This window comes from Octopus bimaculoides, chromosome 6 (genome assembly GCF_001194135.2).
Source record: "Octopus bimaculoides isolate UCB-OBI-ISO-001 chromosome 6, ASM119413v2, whole genome shotgun sequence".
In the NCBI taxonomy this organism is placed as follows: Eukaryota; Metazoa; Mollusca; class Cephalopoda; order Octopoda; family Octopodidae; genus Octopus; species Octopus bimaculoides.
This window is the reverse complement of record NC_068986.1, coordinates 1,130,247-1,149,931: the sequence shown is the minus strand read 5'-3', so window position 1 is coordinate 1,149,931 and position 19,685 is coordinate 1,130,247. Positions and strand designations below refer to the sequence as shown.

Genomic DNA, 19,685 nt, shown 5'->3' with positions numbered 1-19,685 from the left:
ATGGTATGCTCAATCCTTCCATGGTATGCTCAATAAAAGTAAAGTACAGTCAAGTACTGTGTAGATGGTACTGACTAAAACCCTTTCCTTCAAATTTGCTGACCGTGTGCCTAAATTAGAAATAATTACAATTCTTTGTAATTTTAGCACACGGCCAGCAATTTTGAGGGGAGGGAACAGTTGATTACATCAAACCCAATTGTCTGGTACTTATTTTATCGACCTTGAAAAATTAAAAGGCAAAGTTAACCTCTACAGAATTTGAACTCAAAACATAAAAATCCGAAAGAAATGTCATTAACCTTTAACATTCACATTATTCTGTCAAATTAAGGCTTATTTATTCACATTGGTTTTAATTAATCTGGTTTATCATGTAGCTTTAAGATTTTGATGAGATAACGGTTAATTTTTATAACGGAATTGTAAGGAAGGAGTGAGAGGCTAGATCTGGCCAGTTTGAGCATAAAACATGTGGAATATTTTGGCTGAATATGGCCAGTTTAAATGCTAAAGTGTTAAGCTTTGTCCAATGTGCCAACTATTCTGTCAGCTTGACACCTTAATTAGAAAAAAATATTATAACAAGCAGATTGTATATATTTTATATTACAGGAAAATACAGAAAAATGCTTGAAAATGGTTCTGTCAAGAAATGAAGTAACAAAGAAGTCAGTTTTCTTTAAATTCTTTCAATATCATTTCTGTCATACAATATTATTTTTATATCTCTATAGAACAGACATAAACATAATATTTATTTAGCTATGTATTTTTTTTATTTACAAATATTTTGAAACATCAATGTTGTCTATTATCATTAACAAATTGTGTACTTGTATTGTCACGCTTGTCTGGATTAGAGAGATGTGTATGGTTATATGCGTGTGTGTGTGTGTGTGTGTGTATCTTTGTTCGTGTGTGTGTGAATGTGTATGTGTGTCTAGATCTCTGAATGTATGTGTACATGTCTATTTCTGAGTCTGTATATAGTTGTGTATACATATATGCATGTCCATATGTGTGTGTTTATCTGAATGTGTTTGCATGTGTGTGTATATGTGTATGTATATGCACATATGTATGTGTATGCACATGTGTATGTGTGTCTGAATCTGTATGTAGCAGTGCATATGTGTGTGTACGTAGTATGTATGTCTGAATTTGCACATAGTTGTGTGTGTGCGTATATGTATGCCTGTATGTATTTTTGTCTGAATGCATATATAGATGTGTGTGTTTGTGTGTGTGTGTTATACACTGAACAGTAAGATGAGGTACCAATTTCATGGACTATTGAATCTGTAGTGCAGATATTGTGGTTTGGGTGTAGCACAGCACAACATATTAATCTCTCTGTTTGGGATTCATTTTGGAATGAAGCAGAAACGGTTATAAATCTATGATGACATACGTGGTTAATGTGAGAAGACATGTTGTTAGTCATTTGTAAAAGACCAGTCGTATATGTTTTTAGACGAGACAAACTCAGACAAACAGCAGACATGGAATGTAAGCACCAGCATCATCATCATCATCATCATCATCATTTAGCATTCATGTTCTTTGCTGTCATGGGTTGGAGAGTTGAAGAGGATCTGGTGAGATGCAGGACTGCATTGGGCTCCATGTCAGCTTGGTTTCTATGGCTGGATGCTCTCCTTAACGCCAACGATTTTACAGTGTGTACTGGGTGCATTTTTCATGCTACCAGCTCTCGTGGGGTTGCCAAGTAATTTGCATGATAGAAAAAGACAAGAAAAAGGGAAAAGCCCTCTTGACTACGTTGGGGTGGGGAGGATTTGTGAGGCTGGAGGGGTGATTTTATGCCAGGAACAAGCTGGAATAAGCAGAAGGGACATGGCTACTCTGCCACCACTGCCATTTCATGAGTAATACAAGAATTGAACTTGGCGCCAAAAGTCAATGGAACCATTTGTTAATCCTACGGCATTGCTACTGCTCAATCTCAACAAGTATGGAATAGTCACACTTTATCACATGGAGACATCTGCTGAGTCCTGATCACAGACGTAACAGAATGACTGAGAGCAAAATACACATAAAACAAGCTTACTCCTTCAGCACTCCTCTTACCACCACCACCACCACCCATTTCCTATGAAGCTGCACCTCCACTGCTGCCCATCACTTATTTATCCTCAACCCCTATCTCTAACCATCTGGTACTCTCCCTTCAAGTACAGCTTCATAGGAAATGGGGGGGGGGCGTTAATACGAGTGATGTAGTAGTAAGCTTGTTTATGTGGATGAGTATTTTGCTGTGAATGTGTGGTTTAAACACCATGTTTCAGTCATTCCGTTACATCTGTGATCAAGACTCAGTTGGTGTCTCCATGTTCTATAGTGTAACTATTCAATACCTGTTGAGACTGAGCAGTAGCAATGCTGTAGGATTAATAAATGATTCCATAGACTTTTAGTGCCAAGTTCAATTCTTGCAGTACTCATGGAATGGCAACATTGTATTCTAATAGATATTCATTCCTCTAACAAATAGATTTGTTTGATCAGTTTTTATAGCAGACCCAGGTCAACCTTCTTCAAGCAAGCCTATAATCAAAGACATTCTATCCATAATCATTCTTATCTTTTCTTCAGATGTTCCTAGAACAAAGGTTTTCAGAATTCCAACTCATATATCCCTCCTTGTGGTCCCATGTTTTGATTTGTCATTGTACTTTTACTCTGGTTGCTATGGAATTCATTTATGAAACTAATTTTTTTTATTAATTGCAAAGATAGTAGGATGGTGTTTGCAGAATTTTAACTGCTATTTCTTCCAGGTCAAGTGATCATGCAGAGGCTCCCTCATTAGTTTTAACAATAAAATTAGTACAAATCAGAAAAATCTGTGGTATAGTACATTGTTATTATTCTCAGTCTTGTGTCACCTTGCATATACACCCCAACAACCCAAGATCTGAAGTCAGCACCTCTTTCTTCCAATGTTTTTCTAAGTCTTTCTAATTATGTATTTAATACCTACAGCAATGCCAACATTAACTTAATTATTATATTTCTGGCTTGACAGGGAAGAAGTTAAAATCAAGGAAGAGTTATCAGCTAGTAACTTATTAAACCAAGATATTCAAACTGTAAGCACCTTTCATTCTACCATCTTATGTCCATCATTTAAAGATTTTTCATTTCTCTTATCTAATAAAATGTCAAATACAGATATATCCATTTATCTCATGTATTAAGGCATGACTTAATTTGCTGTATGGTTAAGATCTGGGTACAGAAATAGCTGTGTGGTTGTAATGTTTGCTTTGCAACTATGTAGCTTCAGGTTGTGTCTCACTGCATGGTATCATCTGGAACAAGTGTCTTTTACCATAGCCTCAGTTTGACTAAAGCCCTGTGAGTGGAAAGTTTGCAGGCAGAAACTATATGAAAATCTGTTGGAGGACAAATCTATTTGTGAGTGGTAAACATAATCCATCGCTCAGTTCAATATCAGTATTTCACACTTTAGTACCTTTAGTGTAGCTTTTGCTGTTGCAAGCATTCTGGTTAGGGTTAGGGTTAGGGTTAGGGTTAGGTCTCTGGTCTCAGGGCCCCAGAAGAGTCATCAGTATCACCCTCTCCAACTAAGCCATATAAAAATATATACAAAGTCAGTTGCTTGTCCTTTCCTTATTAGAAACATCAAACTGTCCAACCCATGCCTGTAGGAAAAGGGGACTTTCAAAAACATTGCCAACGACATGTATACCTTGTAGCAGCTTACAAGGAGACGATACCATGCATACAGCCAGCCATCACTTGTGAGAAAGCATGACTTGACAACATGTACCATGTTCTTGTTAATTATTTTCGGTGCCTATTTAGTTGTGAGCTGACATAGACATGCTCTTGGCCCTTGCATCTTTGGTCCAGAGGAGCTTCTACGATGTAACAGTTGGTGAGAGAAAAAGCTGTACTAGCATATGACTGGTACTCATTCCAGCTGGGTAGACTGGAGTAACATGATATGAAGTGCTTTGCTCAAAGACTAAATGCACTACTCAGTTCAGGAATTGAACTTATGATCTTATGAGTGCGAACCAAATGCACCTATCCACTAGACCATGTCCCTTCGCATGAAGAAAACACTATATGTGAACGTATGTGTGAGTATGTCACTTAAAAGTAGCTTCCCCACTGTGATTAAACAAATCTGATATCAATGGATGTATTTAATATAAAATATCAAGATTGTCAATGAAACAAATAAGACTTCCTCTTTTGAAATATTCTCTGTAGACTGAAGCAACCATTAATCTTTTGAATAGAAAATAATCTCCCGGACAGCTGCGCCTTTGATCTAGTCTCAATCTTGGAAGCAAGTCTTTCATCATATTATATCCATCAATAATACACTTGAGTTAGGTATGGACTTTACAATTGCCATTGTCGAATCCCCCCCACCTAATGACAGAAGAAAAAGGAGGAAAAGCATGAGGACGAGGTGACCATCACCACTGTTCTCAGCATTACCATTGTCTTTCTTCTCTTTTTCCATTTTGTTTTCTTTTAAGAACTTGTTTTAACAATTTATTTTGATAATAATAACAACACTCTAATGATAATAATAATAATAATAATAACTGTTTCATATTTTGACACAAAACCAGCAAATTCGGGGGGAGGGGTTATGTCAATTACATCGACTCCCAGTGGTCAACTGGTACTTATTTTTTCAATTTCAAAAGGATGAAAGGGAAAGTTGACCTTGGTGGAATATAATAATAATAATAACAACAACAAAAATGATTTAATAACAGCAATTTAATAATAATATTAACAACATCGCTATTTCAATGTCCATTTTTTTCCCATGCTCACATGAGTAGGATGAAATTTGTTGAGGCAGATTCTCTCCAGCCAAATGCCCTTTCTTTCTCCAAGCCTCACATGTTTCCAAATATGGTAACATTTCCCCATTGCCAGATTATGTCTTGGTTGATTGGAAGCAAAGAACACTGCTTGCATGACGATCACACTCACTTTGCAACTATCATGCAATGCTGCAGCAAAGAAACAGTAACACACACACACACACACACACACACACACACACACACACACACACACATTTATATACAACAGGCTTCTTTCAGTTTCCATCTACCAAATCTATTCCCAAGGCTTTGGTCAGGGACCCAGCGTTATAGTAGAAGGCAGTTACCTTGCAATGGGACTGAATCTGAAACCATGTCGTTGAGTAGCAAACTTCTTACTATATAGCCATGCCTCTACTTATAGTATAGGTGCGATATATATATATATATATATTGCTCCAGCAATCTTACAACTACAAGGCAATGGGTCATACATGATGTTTTGAGTGGCACATGCACTCGGAAAGCAGGAAAACATCCTCCAGAAGATGGGCAATCTGGAAGACCGACCACGAGTGTCATCTCTGGAAAAGTGTTATTATGCATCGAGAATTTGTGCCCCAGGGCCAGACCACCAATTGAGAGTTCTACTGTGACATTTTGAAGCGTTTGAGAGAGGACATTTGGTGAAAGCAACTGGACCTGTAGAGCATGAAGAATTCGATTCTTCAGGCCAGCAATGCACCCTGTCACGGAGCTCTCCTCACTCATGAGTTTCTCATCAAAAGCAACATGGTATCACTTCCACACCCATCCTATTCACCAGATTTAGCACCTGCGGACTTCCATCTCTTCCCAAGATGAAAAGGTAGCTCAAATTGTTGAGATCCAGAGTGAATCACAGAAGGTCATCAACTTGCTTACAGAAAACGACTTCCAGACCAGATTCCAAAAGTGACAGGAATGCTGGGCACAGTGTATTGCTGCACAAGGTGACTATTTTGAAGGAGATGATGTTAAAACTTAGGCAAATAAGTTAATTAAACATGATTAGTCCTGGAAATTGTTGACACCACCTTGTACATGTATAATATAGAGGGTTGAGATGCAAATTGCAGAAGAATTATAATGCTTTTCAATTTGCAATAGTCTTAATTAAAACCACTCATTTGGAGAAAATTCTACTAGTGATATAAGTGTTCACCCAAACATTATCATACATAAGAATAGATAATTATAATTATGATTGCCAGTGAAGACGTTCGTTTAATGGTATGACCAGTGACCTATGCTTCTTTAAGGTTAAATCAGTTAACTAAGAACTATAGCTATCAATATAATTTAATGCATTTAACTAAGTGCTACAGCTATCAATATAAAATTAATGCGTTTGGTCTTCAGGTATGATATATTTAAATGATTTATGTCTTGAAAAGTATATCTGAAGAGTTTCCAGAGTTCAAAGCACTGAAAATATCCAATATAGATTAGTATTAATATGGTCTAGGATAAATATTCTGTCATTAAAATTTCTTATGCTGTGAGAAGAATGCAATAAGAGAAATATTTGGACATTTTATGATAACAAAGAAATATGAAACCTTTAATTGCTCAAAGAGAAATTCTGTTAAACCTGTTCATTATTGATTAAAATAAGGTTTTTTTTTTGAGAGTAAATATTCCATTAGAATTAAATATATAACTTTATTTCCATATGTACCTGGAGGAAGGCGTTTGGGAGTAGAATGCTCTAGAATACATTGTTATGAGAATATAAGAATATATATAGGTGCAGGTGTGGCTGTGTGGTAAGAAGCTCGCTTCCCAACCACATAGGTCTAGGTTCAGTCCCACTGCATGGCACCTTGAGTAAGTGTCTTCTACTGCGTGTGTGTGTGTCTGTCTGTCTGTCTATCTACCAAGTTCACTTTGATCATCCTGGGGCTATAGTACAAGACACTCGTTCAAGGTGCTTTTCAGTGGGACTGAACCTGAAATCCTGTAGCTGGGAATCAAAATTCTTATAAAATTATAAGATTTGCCCAACACCACAGAAAAAGAAAAAAGGAATCATATGGATGCCAACTCTGTTTTGTCTTCTCATTAATAAAGATAGAAGGTGGGGAAAATTTCATTAATATTTGTAAAGGGGGCTGTTATTTATCAGTTTCAGAACCAGTGATGTAAGGGGACAATAAAGTTCACCATTTTCAGTAACAAGAGCACCATAATGTTGTTGTCTTGGTTTGCAGTGCTGAGTTCAGTTCTTGCCATGAGAGAAAGATACCTGCAGTATACTGATATCCAATCCATGCAAATGTTTGTCTCTCATATGGTTATCATAACAGAAATTAGATATAAGTACTTGGGGGTGGGGTAGCTATTGGACCATGTAAGTCCATTAAATGGCAGACAGAAGTTAATATAGCTTATCACTAATTATTGGTTATCTATGTCTTGTGAAATAGCAGACAAGAAATGTCTCATACTTGAAGGAAATATAGAGACTATAAATTGATTTATAGATTCTACTGGTATTAAGTTTATTATACATTTTTTCATAGGTGAGTTGTATTTGTTTTCTCTTCTCTTACCATGTTTTATAGCAAAGTTATTTCAAAGGAAATAGAAAGAAGAAAAGTTATGTTGTGACACCTTCAGCACTATAAATCTCATCATAACTCTGTCTCTAAGTCTATTGAATCAAACAGAGAAGAGATAGAATCCTCTCTCTCTCCTTCGCAGTAACAGATTGAAATTGTTGATCTAAAGTGGTGTAAGAGAAGTAGGTCTGATAATGGATGACACTTACATCCAGTCACTTAAAATATTATCTAAAGTTTTCCAAACCAAACATTATATACAAGAATTTAGTGTTTGTATCATATCAAGAATTTACAGATGCACAAGAAATTCTTGTCATTTAAAAGCTAAATTTCTGTTTGAATACAATTGCTGTTTACACCCTACCACCAACACCTGGCCCTTGGGGGCCCCTAGTACACTTTGTTGCAAGAGTTTGAGCTAGGATTCTGGTGATAATTTCCTTCTTCCCACCCATCTTGGAGGCCCTGGTTGAGTTACCTGCATATGATCTGTGAACAGTTTGAAGAGAGAATTGTGCTGTCTCGGCAATTGAAATCACACTTTATTTTAGAGAGATAATATTGATTTCATACTTAAGCTAGCTTATCACTAAGTATTGTAGAGTTATATTTGATTGACTCAGCCCTAGTATATTACTGGTATGGAACAAAGAGAGACAAACATTAAATGCTGTAATGTATATGGCTCCAATCTGTATTGGTTTCTCTGTCACAGCCACCCTACAGAGATGTAATATTGACACCTCACAAGCTGATAAATTCATGCAGAAGAGGCATAATTGATTAAAATCAATATCAGTATATTACTGGTACTTTTATTATTTTATCAATCCTAAAGGCGACACTGGTCCTAGCTGGATCTGAATTCAAAACACTGGAAATAAACTATTGCAAGCCGTTTATTTTAATACCTGACCGTCTTCTACAGACATAAAACATTACTTTCTTATGTAAACAAACGGTCACACATTTCTGGGGTTAAAAACAAAAATTGGCCCCAATATTTAATTGGAATTTATTTTATTGAGACTAGAAAGATGAAATCTAAGTTTAACTTTGATGGGAATCTGAATGTAAAGCAATACAAGTTTACCAATTCATAATTGGAACTGTTATACCTTTCTTCATTCGTTCCTTCATCCAGTCTTATAACTACAGTCTTCCTTACTGTGTCTGGTTTGTCTGCAACTTTCCCTCTCAATCAAATGTCATTGCCTTCCATGTTTTACATCTTCAAACCTTTTATTGTACCGTCCTTCATCTTAGTGATAATTGATGCTCTCTGAATGAACGATATCGAAGGTTAAAATATGCCAAAACCATCAAAGCCTGGATCATCGCACACACAGCAGTTGCAACTAACTCCAAATGAGAAGGGAGAGATAATCTCAAGGAATCAACGAGCAATCTCTTGAATGCCATTAAGAAAAAGCTGTCCTTTACTTCATTTTATAATTTTTGCTTTTGTTTTTTTATATGAAATTTTTTATTATATATATTTTGAAAACAGACTGAGCGATCTCTGAATAATGAAGTTGTTTCGAAGAAGAAAGAATATCAGAAGCTTCAACTTGAATTGGATGCGGAACTAAAACTAGAACAAGATTTGTTGTCTGAGAAGTGAGGTTTGGTTTGTGTATTTTGTAAATTCATGTCCTCAACTGTTTATGGAATCAAATAATTTCTGTATTGCATTCGGAGTTGATTATGTATTTGAAAATCAAGCACTCACACACACACACAACAACAACGCATACACACATGCATGCACGCACGCATGCACACGCACACACACACACACACGCACACGCACACACACACACACACACATGACAGGCTTCTTTCAGTTTCTGTCTACCAAATCCACTTACAAGGCTTTGATCAGCCCAAGGCTATAGTAGAAAACACTTGCCCAAGTTGCCAAGCAGTGGGAATGAACCCAGAACTATGTGGTTGGGAAGCAAACTTCTTACTACACAGCCACACCTGTACCTAAGATACTGGGCATTTCACAGCATCACACACACATTAAATAATACTCTTAGAAAAGTAAAAACAGTTATAACTTAAATGCAGTTGATCATATTCTGTTCAATCAGGACTTACCTAGGGCTAAAGAACAACAACCACCAGCCAGGAGCAAAGTAGTGGTTTATTAAATAAGTATAGTGCTTAAAGCAGCAACTACTTGAAGACAAAACAAAATTCTTTGTGATTCTTGTATATCAATATCTAATTGCATCCTTAAGTAAATTTGCTTAGAAAAAAAAAAGATTCTTATTGGTTCATTTGATTCCTAAAACTGATTCTAATGTATAGCTTCCAACATCATTATTGTTACCGTTTACCCTGTTGAAGCACTAATATCATTACAAAGCTCTCTCTCTCTCTCTCTCTCTCTCTCTCTCTCTCTCTCTCTCTCTCTCTCTCTCTCTCTCTCTCTCTCTCTCTCTCTCTCTCTCTCTCTCTCTCTCTCTCTCTGGTGTTAGATTTAGGATAAAGATGCAGCAGTAACTGATTAAATGAAACCTGATATCCTCTTCAACCTAATTCTTCTTATCCTCTTCAACTCTACCTTTCCAGTATTTTGGGCAAATTGGAATTTCCTTCAATGCTTGCAATATTTTCAGATTTGCTTTCTTTGTTACAAACTATACACTTTTGAATGATCAACATATACAATGTGTATGTCTTATACAATATCTTATGATGTATACGCCTTATAAGGCACATGTCACATAATGAATATCCCTTATATGAAGTATATGTCTTATACAATATCTTATGAAGTATATGTCTTATACAATGTTTTATGATGTATATGTCTTATACTGACAAAAACATAAGCAATAATGAAACACTGTTTGAAAGAGAAAGAATAAGAAAAGAGGAAGAGAGAGACAATGGCAACAGAAAGCCAGACAGCAGCAACCATGACCAACTCCAACATTCACATGTAGCCAATGCAATCTTGTGTTCTTATGTGAGGATTGACCTTGTAAGCCATATTTGCCATCAGCATTAATGGTCTAAATATTCATCCAGGAGAAGAAATCAATCCTCAGACTCAAGGAACAAGGAACAATGATAATGTATATCTCTTATAATGGATATGTCTTACATTGCATATGTCTTATAATGTGTGTCTAATAATGTATATCTTATACAATGTATAAGTTTTCAGGTATTATTTGTTACTTATTGTTTTAGACATATACATTATCAGACATACATTATAAGATACATACATAAAACAATAAGTAACAAGTAATATCTAAAAAGGCATCTCCCTCATTATCTTCCAGGGCAATGGCTTTTCCATTATGTTCACTGGAACCATGAAGTGGACTAACAATAAGACTTTTTTAGATATTACTTGTTACTTATTGCTTTGTTTTAGACACATACATTATGAGACATATACATTGTATCAGACATATATATTATGTAACATATGTACAAACTGTCGTTGACTAAAGAAGTAAATGAGTATATTTTATCTATATTTATAGGAAGAAATTATCCCAACAGCAACTAAAACTAACAAAGAAATCTGATACCTTTACCAGTGAAAAGAAGAAGATTTTGAATGAAGTATGTGTAATTTGTGTATTTGGTCTTTCTGAAATTTCATTCACAACACGGTAGTTATTTCATTTCTAAGTTAGATGTTCTCTCTCTCTCTCTCTCTCTCTCTCTCTCTCTCTCTCTCTCTCTCTCTCTCTCTCTCTCTCTCTCTCTCTCTCTCTCTCTCTCTCTCTCTCCCATTTGAAAATTCTTTTATTCTTTTATTTGTGTCAGACTTTAGTCTGCAACCATGCCAGGGAACAGCTTTCAGAGGTTCCAGTCTATTATATTGACTGCAGCACATTGCCCCATACTTATTTTATTGATCTCTAATTATCAAATGGCTAAGATCTTCTTAGTATCAATGGACATAACTCAGGATGGAATAAATACCGCAGTTTTTGTTCAATGCACCAGTTTTTTTAGCAATCCTTTTCCAATACCCACTCAGACATAACACATATGCACACACACTCATACAACACACACACACACACACACAAATTCATAAACACGTATAATATATAACATCTTGTTATTTAAACAGCATTCAGTTTTCTTTTTAGGCGGGAGAATGAGGGCTGCTCATCCTCTGGGCTAGGACCAATCAGCCATAAAACATGCCAAGATATTCTGTATATTTTACTATAAGTAAGGGGAGTAACAAGATGTACTTACATGTGATTACTTTCTATAGCATAGGCATTATAAATTGTAAGCGAGCTATGTTACATTTATTTTAGATTTTCTGATACATGGATCAGGAAGTGATGTTAAAGTGAGTGGTGGATTAAGTCTTCTAACAAAGTAGTCTATGATAGAATCTGAACTCACAATGTTGTCTCATTGTTTTATTTTTAGTTAAATATGAGATATCAATATGAGACTGACAACTCAATTCATCTGAAGCAACAACTGAAAGATCAGCAAGAAGGTTTGTTGAAGAATTCTTCATTGATACAAAAGAATAAATAAATCTTACGTTTATGGATTTATTTTGCAAGATTCTTGATGTGAAATCATGGGTTGAAATGGATATTGTTATACTTAAGGATGGTCATATTTTGCGAATTAAACAACTCACACTATATATTTGGTCTTCACTTCAGCTTTATTATTATTATTTTAGTTTTTTTGTCAAGTTCTTTCAACACTTATCCTGTGACTTCTTCAGCAACACAGAACAAGAGCAGACACATGAGATAGAGAGTCACTGAAAAGGTCACAGAAGGTGTGATGAAAGAACTTTAACAAAGAAACTAAAATAATAATTATAATAAAGCTGAAGGGAAGACCAAATGTACGGTGTATGTATTTAATTGGCCAAAATATGACCATCCCCAAGTATAACAATAAATAAATCATTTACTATAATTCAATATATCTGTCCCTTCCTCAATTTTTTAAAAATTTTATTCCCCTCACAATTAATTTCCTTCATTCTACTAACTAGTCTCAGAAACCCTGAAAACATTCATAAATGTTTCTTTCTCTCCTCTAATGAAACCATTAAAAAAATTCCTGGTTCTGCCATAAACTATAAAGGGATTCTTTATGTATGTATTATAATTTTGAATTATATGAACCTTTTTAATTATTATCATCATTATCGTCGTTTACCTCCACTTTTCTAAACTTGTATGGGTCAGATGAAATACATTGAGTTTGGAAGCTCACTCTGCAATAAGGTTTTGTCTTAAACTGGCCAAAAAATGCTACCAAAATTTATGAAATGCTCAGCACTGCTTATGGATTGAGTCATATGAGCTGAGCATCTGTTTTTCACTGGTGCAAGAGGACAGGCAAAGCAAGTCCACTGGAAGGTTTATGATGACTCCCCTTTTTTGACAGCAAGGGCATCATCTATATCCAATGGGTTCCCTTTGGGCTGATGGTCAACAAAGAGTACTTTGTGGAAGTTTTGAGGAAGTTCAAGAAGAGAGATTTCATTGCAAAAGGCCACAGCACCTGCACAAGTTCACAATTTCCATCCTGGTAATCAACTACTTGGCAGCGGTGAGCATCAAAACTGTCTGTCACCCTCCCCACAGTCCAAACTTTGCTCCCTGTGACTTTTGGTTGTTCCCAAAACTGAAGGAGAAGATAAAGGAGGCTGTGACAAGGGTTGTGGACATCTTCATTTTGGAGGATGTCCATGGGACCTTCGTGAAGTGGCTGGAGCACTACTACAAGTGTTTTACTATTTTAGAGAGGGTTAGAGTTTTGTACTTCTTTGGAATTAATAAATATCTCTCCAGAAAATGTCTAAAAACTTCTGGAATGTACCTTGTGTATAGGAGGTCTAATCAATAAGTATCCAGACTGTTGCCATAGTAATGAAGCTATAGCATGCAGTGAAGCCACTCGGTATAGATTGACCTTGACCTCTGTTGTGCATGTGCACTAAGTTTTAATGTTCTTGCTCACTTCCGCTGTTTACAACAGAGCTTGGAAGGAAGGTGTGTAGCGTGTGATCATAGCATTGACCATGACAGAGAAAGTTGTCATGGTGGCAATACCTGCTCAGAGGCCTACACAAAGTTTCAGAAAGTGTTTGGAGAGGCATGTATGAGCTGCACACAAGTGTACAAGTGGTTCAGACGTTTCCATGGTGACCAGAAAATGTTGATAATGACAAACGTTCTGGGAGACCTAAAATTAGCAGAACTGGGAAAAGCATCACAAATGTGTGTGCAGCAGTGAGGGGGAAATCTCTGAATCACCATCCATGAGTGATCAGAGGATGTGCAGATTAGGTATGGTTCAGTTCAGTCCATTATCACTGAAGATTTGGGTATGAGACACGTGTCTGCCAAGTTTGCGCCCAAACTGCTTTCAGCTGACCAAAATGACACTTAGGTTTCAGTTGCACAAAATCTCATTGATTGTGTTGAAAATGATGAAAACTTTTTGAAAAGTTTGCATAGGCCTCTGAGCAGGAACCACTTGCTTTTGGCATAATTTAATGCAGATTCTCTGCTCAACTTTCTTTGTCATAGTCAATGTGATGAACACACACTACACATGTTACTTCCAAACACTGCTGTACACAGCAAAAGGGAACTAGAACATTAAGACTTAGTGCACATGCACAACAGAGTTCAAGGTCAATCTGAGCCAAGTGGCTTCACTGTGCATGCTTTAGCTTCATTACAGCAACAGTCCGGATACTTATTGATCAGATCATGTATGTATATGCACACATGTATAAATACACGCACACACACACACACACACACACACACACACATATAGATATACAATTTGGAGAGAGAGTATTGAATACATAGAGTCAAAAGTTGATTATTCACTCTGTCATTATTGAGATTTTTCACTGTGTGAACTCTTCTAGCAGAAAACTCTGAAAAGTTATGAAAATAGTCATTAGCTTTGAAGGAATACACACCCACCCACACACCCAAACACTGGAACACACACACACACACACTCATGCATGCACACATGCACACACACACACAAACACACACACTTCAGGCTAAATGCCAAATTTTTCCTTTAGTAGCATTTATTGACCATAATACCATTCAAAAAATCTTAAAATATTTCAAGATTATAAACCTCAATGTTAGCGTGTATATTTATATTTAATCTAAATTTCAGTTGAATTGATTTCTGATCATCATCCGTTATCTCATTCCTGAATGTATACAAGATCTCGCTCTTTATTTCTAAACTAAGTTTAACAATCTCACTTTTCCCTGAGGCTACAGCCATTTGATGGCACTGAAAGGTCAAACCAATCAGAATATAGTATAGATGTATAGATATAAATATTATGAATATACACTCTGAAGATGTGTTCAGCCATTCAGAAAATTATAATCTTGTTGACAATAACTCACTCATCTTAGACATTTAAAGCACACGGCTTTCTCGACATATTACAAAAGTGGTTTTTCATTGTTTCCTCTGGATATTTTTATTATAATACCAGATATTTTTTTATTCTCATTTCCTAGAACACTTGTTAGGTGAGGTTGTAGAGTTCAGTCTTTCTCCTCTTGCTTTTTCCCTCCCTCTGTCTCTCTTCCTATATATATGTTCGTGTGTGAATATATATGTATATATACACACACACACATGCACCTATGTATGTGTGTGTGTGTGTGTGTGTGTTAATATTGTCATCATCATTTTACTTATGCTTTCCATGCTGGTATGGGTTGGATGGCTTGTCATGGTCTATACATGAATATAAGTAGTGCAATTTAATTTATTTATATAAAAATATTTAATCTCTGAGAGTGCACAACGGCTCAACAGGTAATCAGTGCTATGATTTTATGTAAATTAAGAAAAGAGGAAAAGTGAACCTCAAATTTATCACATAAAGAAACTATAGCATTACATACCACAAGTTAGTTTGCAACTATATCAAGATGTTTTGGTGACAACTCACTTCATCAGCCACTGTTGCACTAAAAATACTCATTTTTTTCATGCAATATATAATAGCTGTTGACATCATAAGTAGAGAGTATACAGACAAAAGAATAAAGTATTTACTTTATATATCATAGAGAAATAATAACTGCATTAAAAACATAGTGAAATACACCTTCAGTGAGCTCTGCTATAAGAAATACAAGTTTGGATGCTTAACTATATATACCAAGAGCTTTATAGCAGGTAGATACATATCAATGCAGGCAATGCAATTTTGGTTCATGTTAGGGAGAATGCTTGTCTCATTTCATTATACCCTTCACATATCTTCTGCATTCTGTGTCTATGTTTCACTGCCATGCAGCATTATACTTCATACACAAGTATCATACAATCTGTGCTTCATTCAATGAGAAATAGAATTCCTTTGTTTCCAACAGAGATACTAACTCCTGAATTTTCTCCTGACCATTTTTACTTTGGCAACTATACCTTCAGAGCACTCTCCTCAACTCCTAGTTAGCTCATCTGAATAACAGAAGCCATCAACTATTTCTGAGCCCTTTCTCCCATTCCTTTTAGCATTTGAAAGAATTAATTTCATGGGTGTTCTTTCTGCTAGCTAATCATGCACATCTGTTACATACAAAACCCTTTTTTCACTGTCAGCTTACCTATTGTCCTACTAGACTTCATGTGCACCCATAGTTTATATGAAGTACAATGTATGAAGTACAATGTATGAAATACATACCCTTACTCTTTTTCTGTATAGAAGCTGGGTCCAATTTGCAAAAAAAAAAAAAAAAAACTTCTCTGTGATATGAATATTTACATAACAAAATTTAAGGAATGTGAACTCCATGCTTGAAGTAGAATTCTTTCTCATTGTCAACACCCTCACCACAACCACAACCTTCCCATTATCATCATAATCATTAATTCCACTGCCACCACCACCACCACTACCACCACTACTATCATCTTCATCATGCTCATCAGCATCAGCATCATCATCATCATCATCGTCATCATCAACAACAACTAAATTTGATGCAATCATCATCATCGTTTAACGTCCGCTTTCCATGCTAGCATGGGTTGGACGATTTGACTGAGGACTGGTGAAACCGGATGGCAACACCAGGCTCCAGTCTGATTTGGCAGAGTTTCTACAGCTGGATGCCCTTCCTAACGCCAACCACTCAGAGAGTGTAGTGGGTGCTTTTACGTGTCATCCCTAGTAAACATATAATCACAGTGAAGCACACACACACACACACACACACACACACATATTGTCATTTCCATATCTAAACAACACTGATTCATACAGAGACATACACAAACACACATCATACAGACAAGAATAGTTAACATGAACCAGTGTTGGTTGTATTTTAGTCATGTTCTTCTTCTGAACACAGTCTTTGGTATAATACAAAGAAGAATGAAATTAAAACAAAATAGAACATATATATATAAAGAACATGCAGAAGTGACAGTAGACTTAGAATTACAGCCGAAGGTGGTTTTGTTTACAAACGAAGTAATCTTTAGTATAAGATAAGCAACATTTATAATTCTATTCAATATCATGATTCAGTTAGCTTGTTTCCTTTACATATTTATTGTTCAGGAAAGCTGTCTTAACCATGGATCAATATTTGTTGATGTTGACTAGACACTCATTTATTTTCTCACCTGGATTACTAATGAGATATTCTACTGAGAGATCAATTAGAACATCTTTTTAATTCTCAGCAAAGTAGTTAAACTTCATGAGAAAATTCAGTGACACTCAAATGAAGAGGTAGTTTTGCGGTAGCTGAGTTTTCTAAAGCTTTTAGTCCATGCTTTTAACTTTCTCCTTAGCTGTTGATATTGCCACCACTTCAGATATCACGCAGATAATTCTCCCTTTTGTTGAATGCCATTAACCAGAAAGTTTTTCCAATGGAGTGGAGATTATTTCTATTTTCAATGCATTAAATCGTTAAGAAATATCTTCCGCATTATTCAGATGCTAAGCTATTGCACTACTTGTTCCTGAGAGGATTTCATCTCACTGTTGCCCATGGAAATTCTACAAGTTATTCTATTGAACTGGGGTTCTCCAGAACCCTAGTGCCAGGGATTTCAAGAAAAATAGTAATTCATAGGCTAATTATATGCAAATGTATTTTTCAGTAATTGTTATGTTTAATCTTATATTCATAATTTTATTATGCACACAGGAAGTATTCCTTAACCCTTTAAAACCAACCTGCCTGAGACTACCCCTTGTTCTATTGTGCATACTTCTTATATGAAAGTGATCTCAATTAAAATCTTCCGTCAAAATTTCTTCTTAAAGTATGTTCCAAATAAGGCAATGAGCTAGAGAATTGTTAGCATGCTGGGCAAAATGCTTTGCCGCATTTCATCTTTCTTTATGTTATGAGTTCAAATACTACCATGGTTGACTTTGCCTTTCATCCTTTTGGGGCTGATAAAATATTTACTAGTTGAATCCTGGGATCAATGCAGTCAACTTAGCCCTCCCCTGAAATTACTGCACTTGTGTTTAAATTTCAAACCAATATATGTTCCAAACATCTGCTTAATAACCGCTGTTATTTTACTAAACTCCTCATTTAAATCATTTGAAAGAAAAGCAGTATATTTTAACAGAAATGTGACAACAAAAGGGTTAAAGCAGAGAATCCATGACATCTGTATGTGACTCAAAGGGCGAACGTTTTGTGCAGTACACTTTGTAATGGCTGCTGATGAAATGAAAAAATATATAGGCGCAGGTGTAGCTGTGTGGTAAGAAGCTTTCTTCCCCTTCTCATGATTCTGGGTTCAGTTCTGTTGTGTGGCACCTTGGGCAAGTGTCTTCTACTATAGCCCTGGGCCAACCAAAGCCTTGTGATTTGGTAGGCGGAAACTGAAAGAAGCCTGTTGTATATATATATATGTATATATATATGTATGTATATATTTATGTGTGTGTGTCTTTGTATCTGTGCTTGTCCCCTGACCATCGCTTGACAACTGATGTTGGTGTGTTTACATTCCCGTAACTTAGTGGTTTGGCAAAAGAGACTGACAGAGTAAGTACTACACTTACAAAGAATAAGCTTTGGGGTCTATTTCTGGACTAAAAAACCCCTTGAAGGTGGTGCTCCAGAATAAAAGAATATGTACTCATATTTTGAGTTCTATTTTCCTGTTTGTATCATCCTCCAGAAAAAAAAAAGAAAATTACCTTATAATTGAGATTGTTTGGGAATTTGATCAAAACAAGGTCTTGGATGAGGCAACATTTTTTAAACCTTCTTTGTGGTATCCAATGGATTTAGCACTGCCAAACCTTTCAAAGAGAGTTAAGTGTTCCCCAAGAATAAAAAAGGGTTGGGAAGCACTTGTCTACAGTGTTAAACTGTTTTACGATACAATCCCTGTATTAACAGTTAGGTGAACTAGGTTAGTAACGGTTAATTGCCTTATCCAAGAATGAATCACACAGCAGTAGAGGTAAAATATGTATGATTGAGTCTTTGACTGAGAGGTTGGTGCTTTGTTGATATAATCAACTGTGATTTCATTGAATAACACACTGATAATCAAATTTACAATACAATACTTGAGAACAGAAGATTTTAGTAAATTCCTTTTCTTTTCTTTTTTTTTTCTTCTTTTCCTCTTTGTATCTTATAATCAGGCTAAAGCTATTTTGGAAGCATGCTTATCTAATGATCAGTTACAAGTGAAACAGCAAATCAACAACTTCAATATATTTTTAACTCTCTCTTCTTTTTGGCAGCTAACAACCTCCCTCATACTTCTGTCATTCTTGTCTTGTTAACTAAAATAATCTCAAGCTACAACATTGCAATTCGGACAGGTATTTTTATTTCATTTCTTTATGTTTTCTTTTTACATTCGGTTTTTTTTTTTTTTCCATGCCAGTATGGATCAAATGAATATAATATTGAAGCATTGTTTTACAGCCAGATACCCTTCTGTCACTAACCATTACCATTTATCCTATTCATTTTTGAAGCTCAAAACCAACAGATAACAAAGGAAATGACAACAGCATCATTGCATCTAATGAAGCTATTTTCAGAGACTTGTAGAAGTAAACACAAACACACACATACACACACACTCCACACTTAAGTGTATGTATGCGTGTGTTTATATATATATATATATATGAAACAAACTGAAAGAAGTTCTTTACATTATATATATATATATATAT

The 19,685-nt window shown here is 35.7% G+C and overlaps 1 protein-coding gene across 4 annotated transcripts in view; it reads left to right on the top strand.

Annotated features, from left to right (window-relative positions):
- Positions 1–19,685, top strand: part of LOC106881512 (uveal autoantigen with coiled-coil domains and ankyrin repeats protein) — a 128,689-nt gene that overhangs the window by 75,999 nt on the left and 33,005 nt on the right. For all 4 annotated transcript variants that reach the window (XM_052968534.1, XM_052968532.1, XM_052968533.1 and 1 more), the window contains 5 exons: positions 616–671; positions 3,056–3,119; positions 8,967–9,076; positions 10,969–11,050; positions 11,885–11,957. In XM_052968534.1, coding sequence (XP_052824494.1) covers positions 616–671; positions 3,056–3,119; positions 8,967–9,076; positions 10,969–11,050; positions 11,885–11,957 — 385 coding nt within the window. The remainder of the gene's footprint in view (positions 1–615; positions 672–3,055; positions 3,120–8,966; positions 9,077–10,968; positions 11,051–11,884; positions 11,958–19,685) is intronic.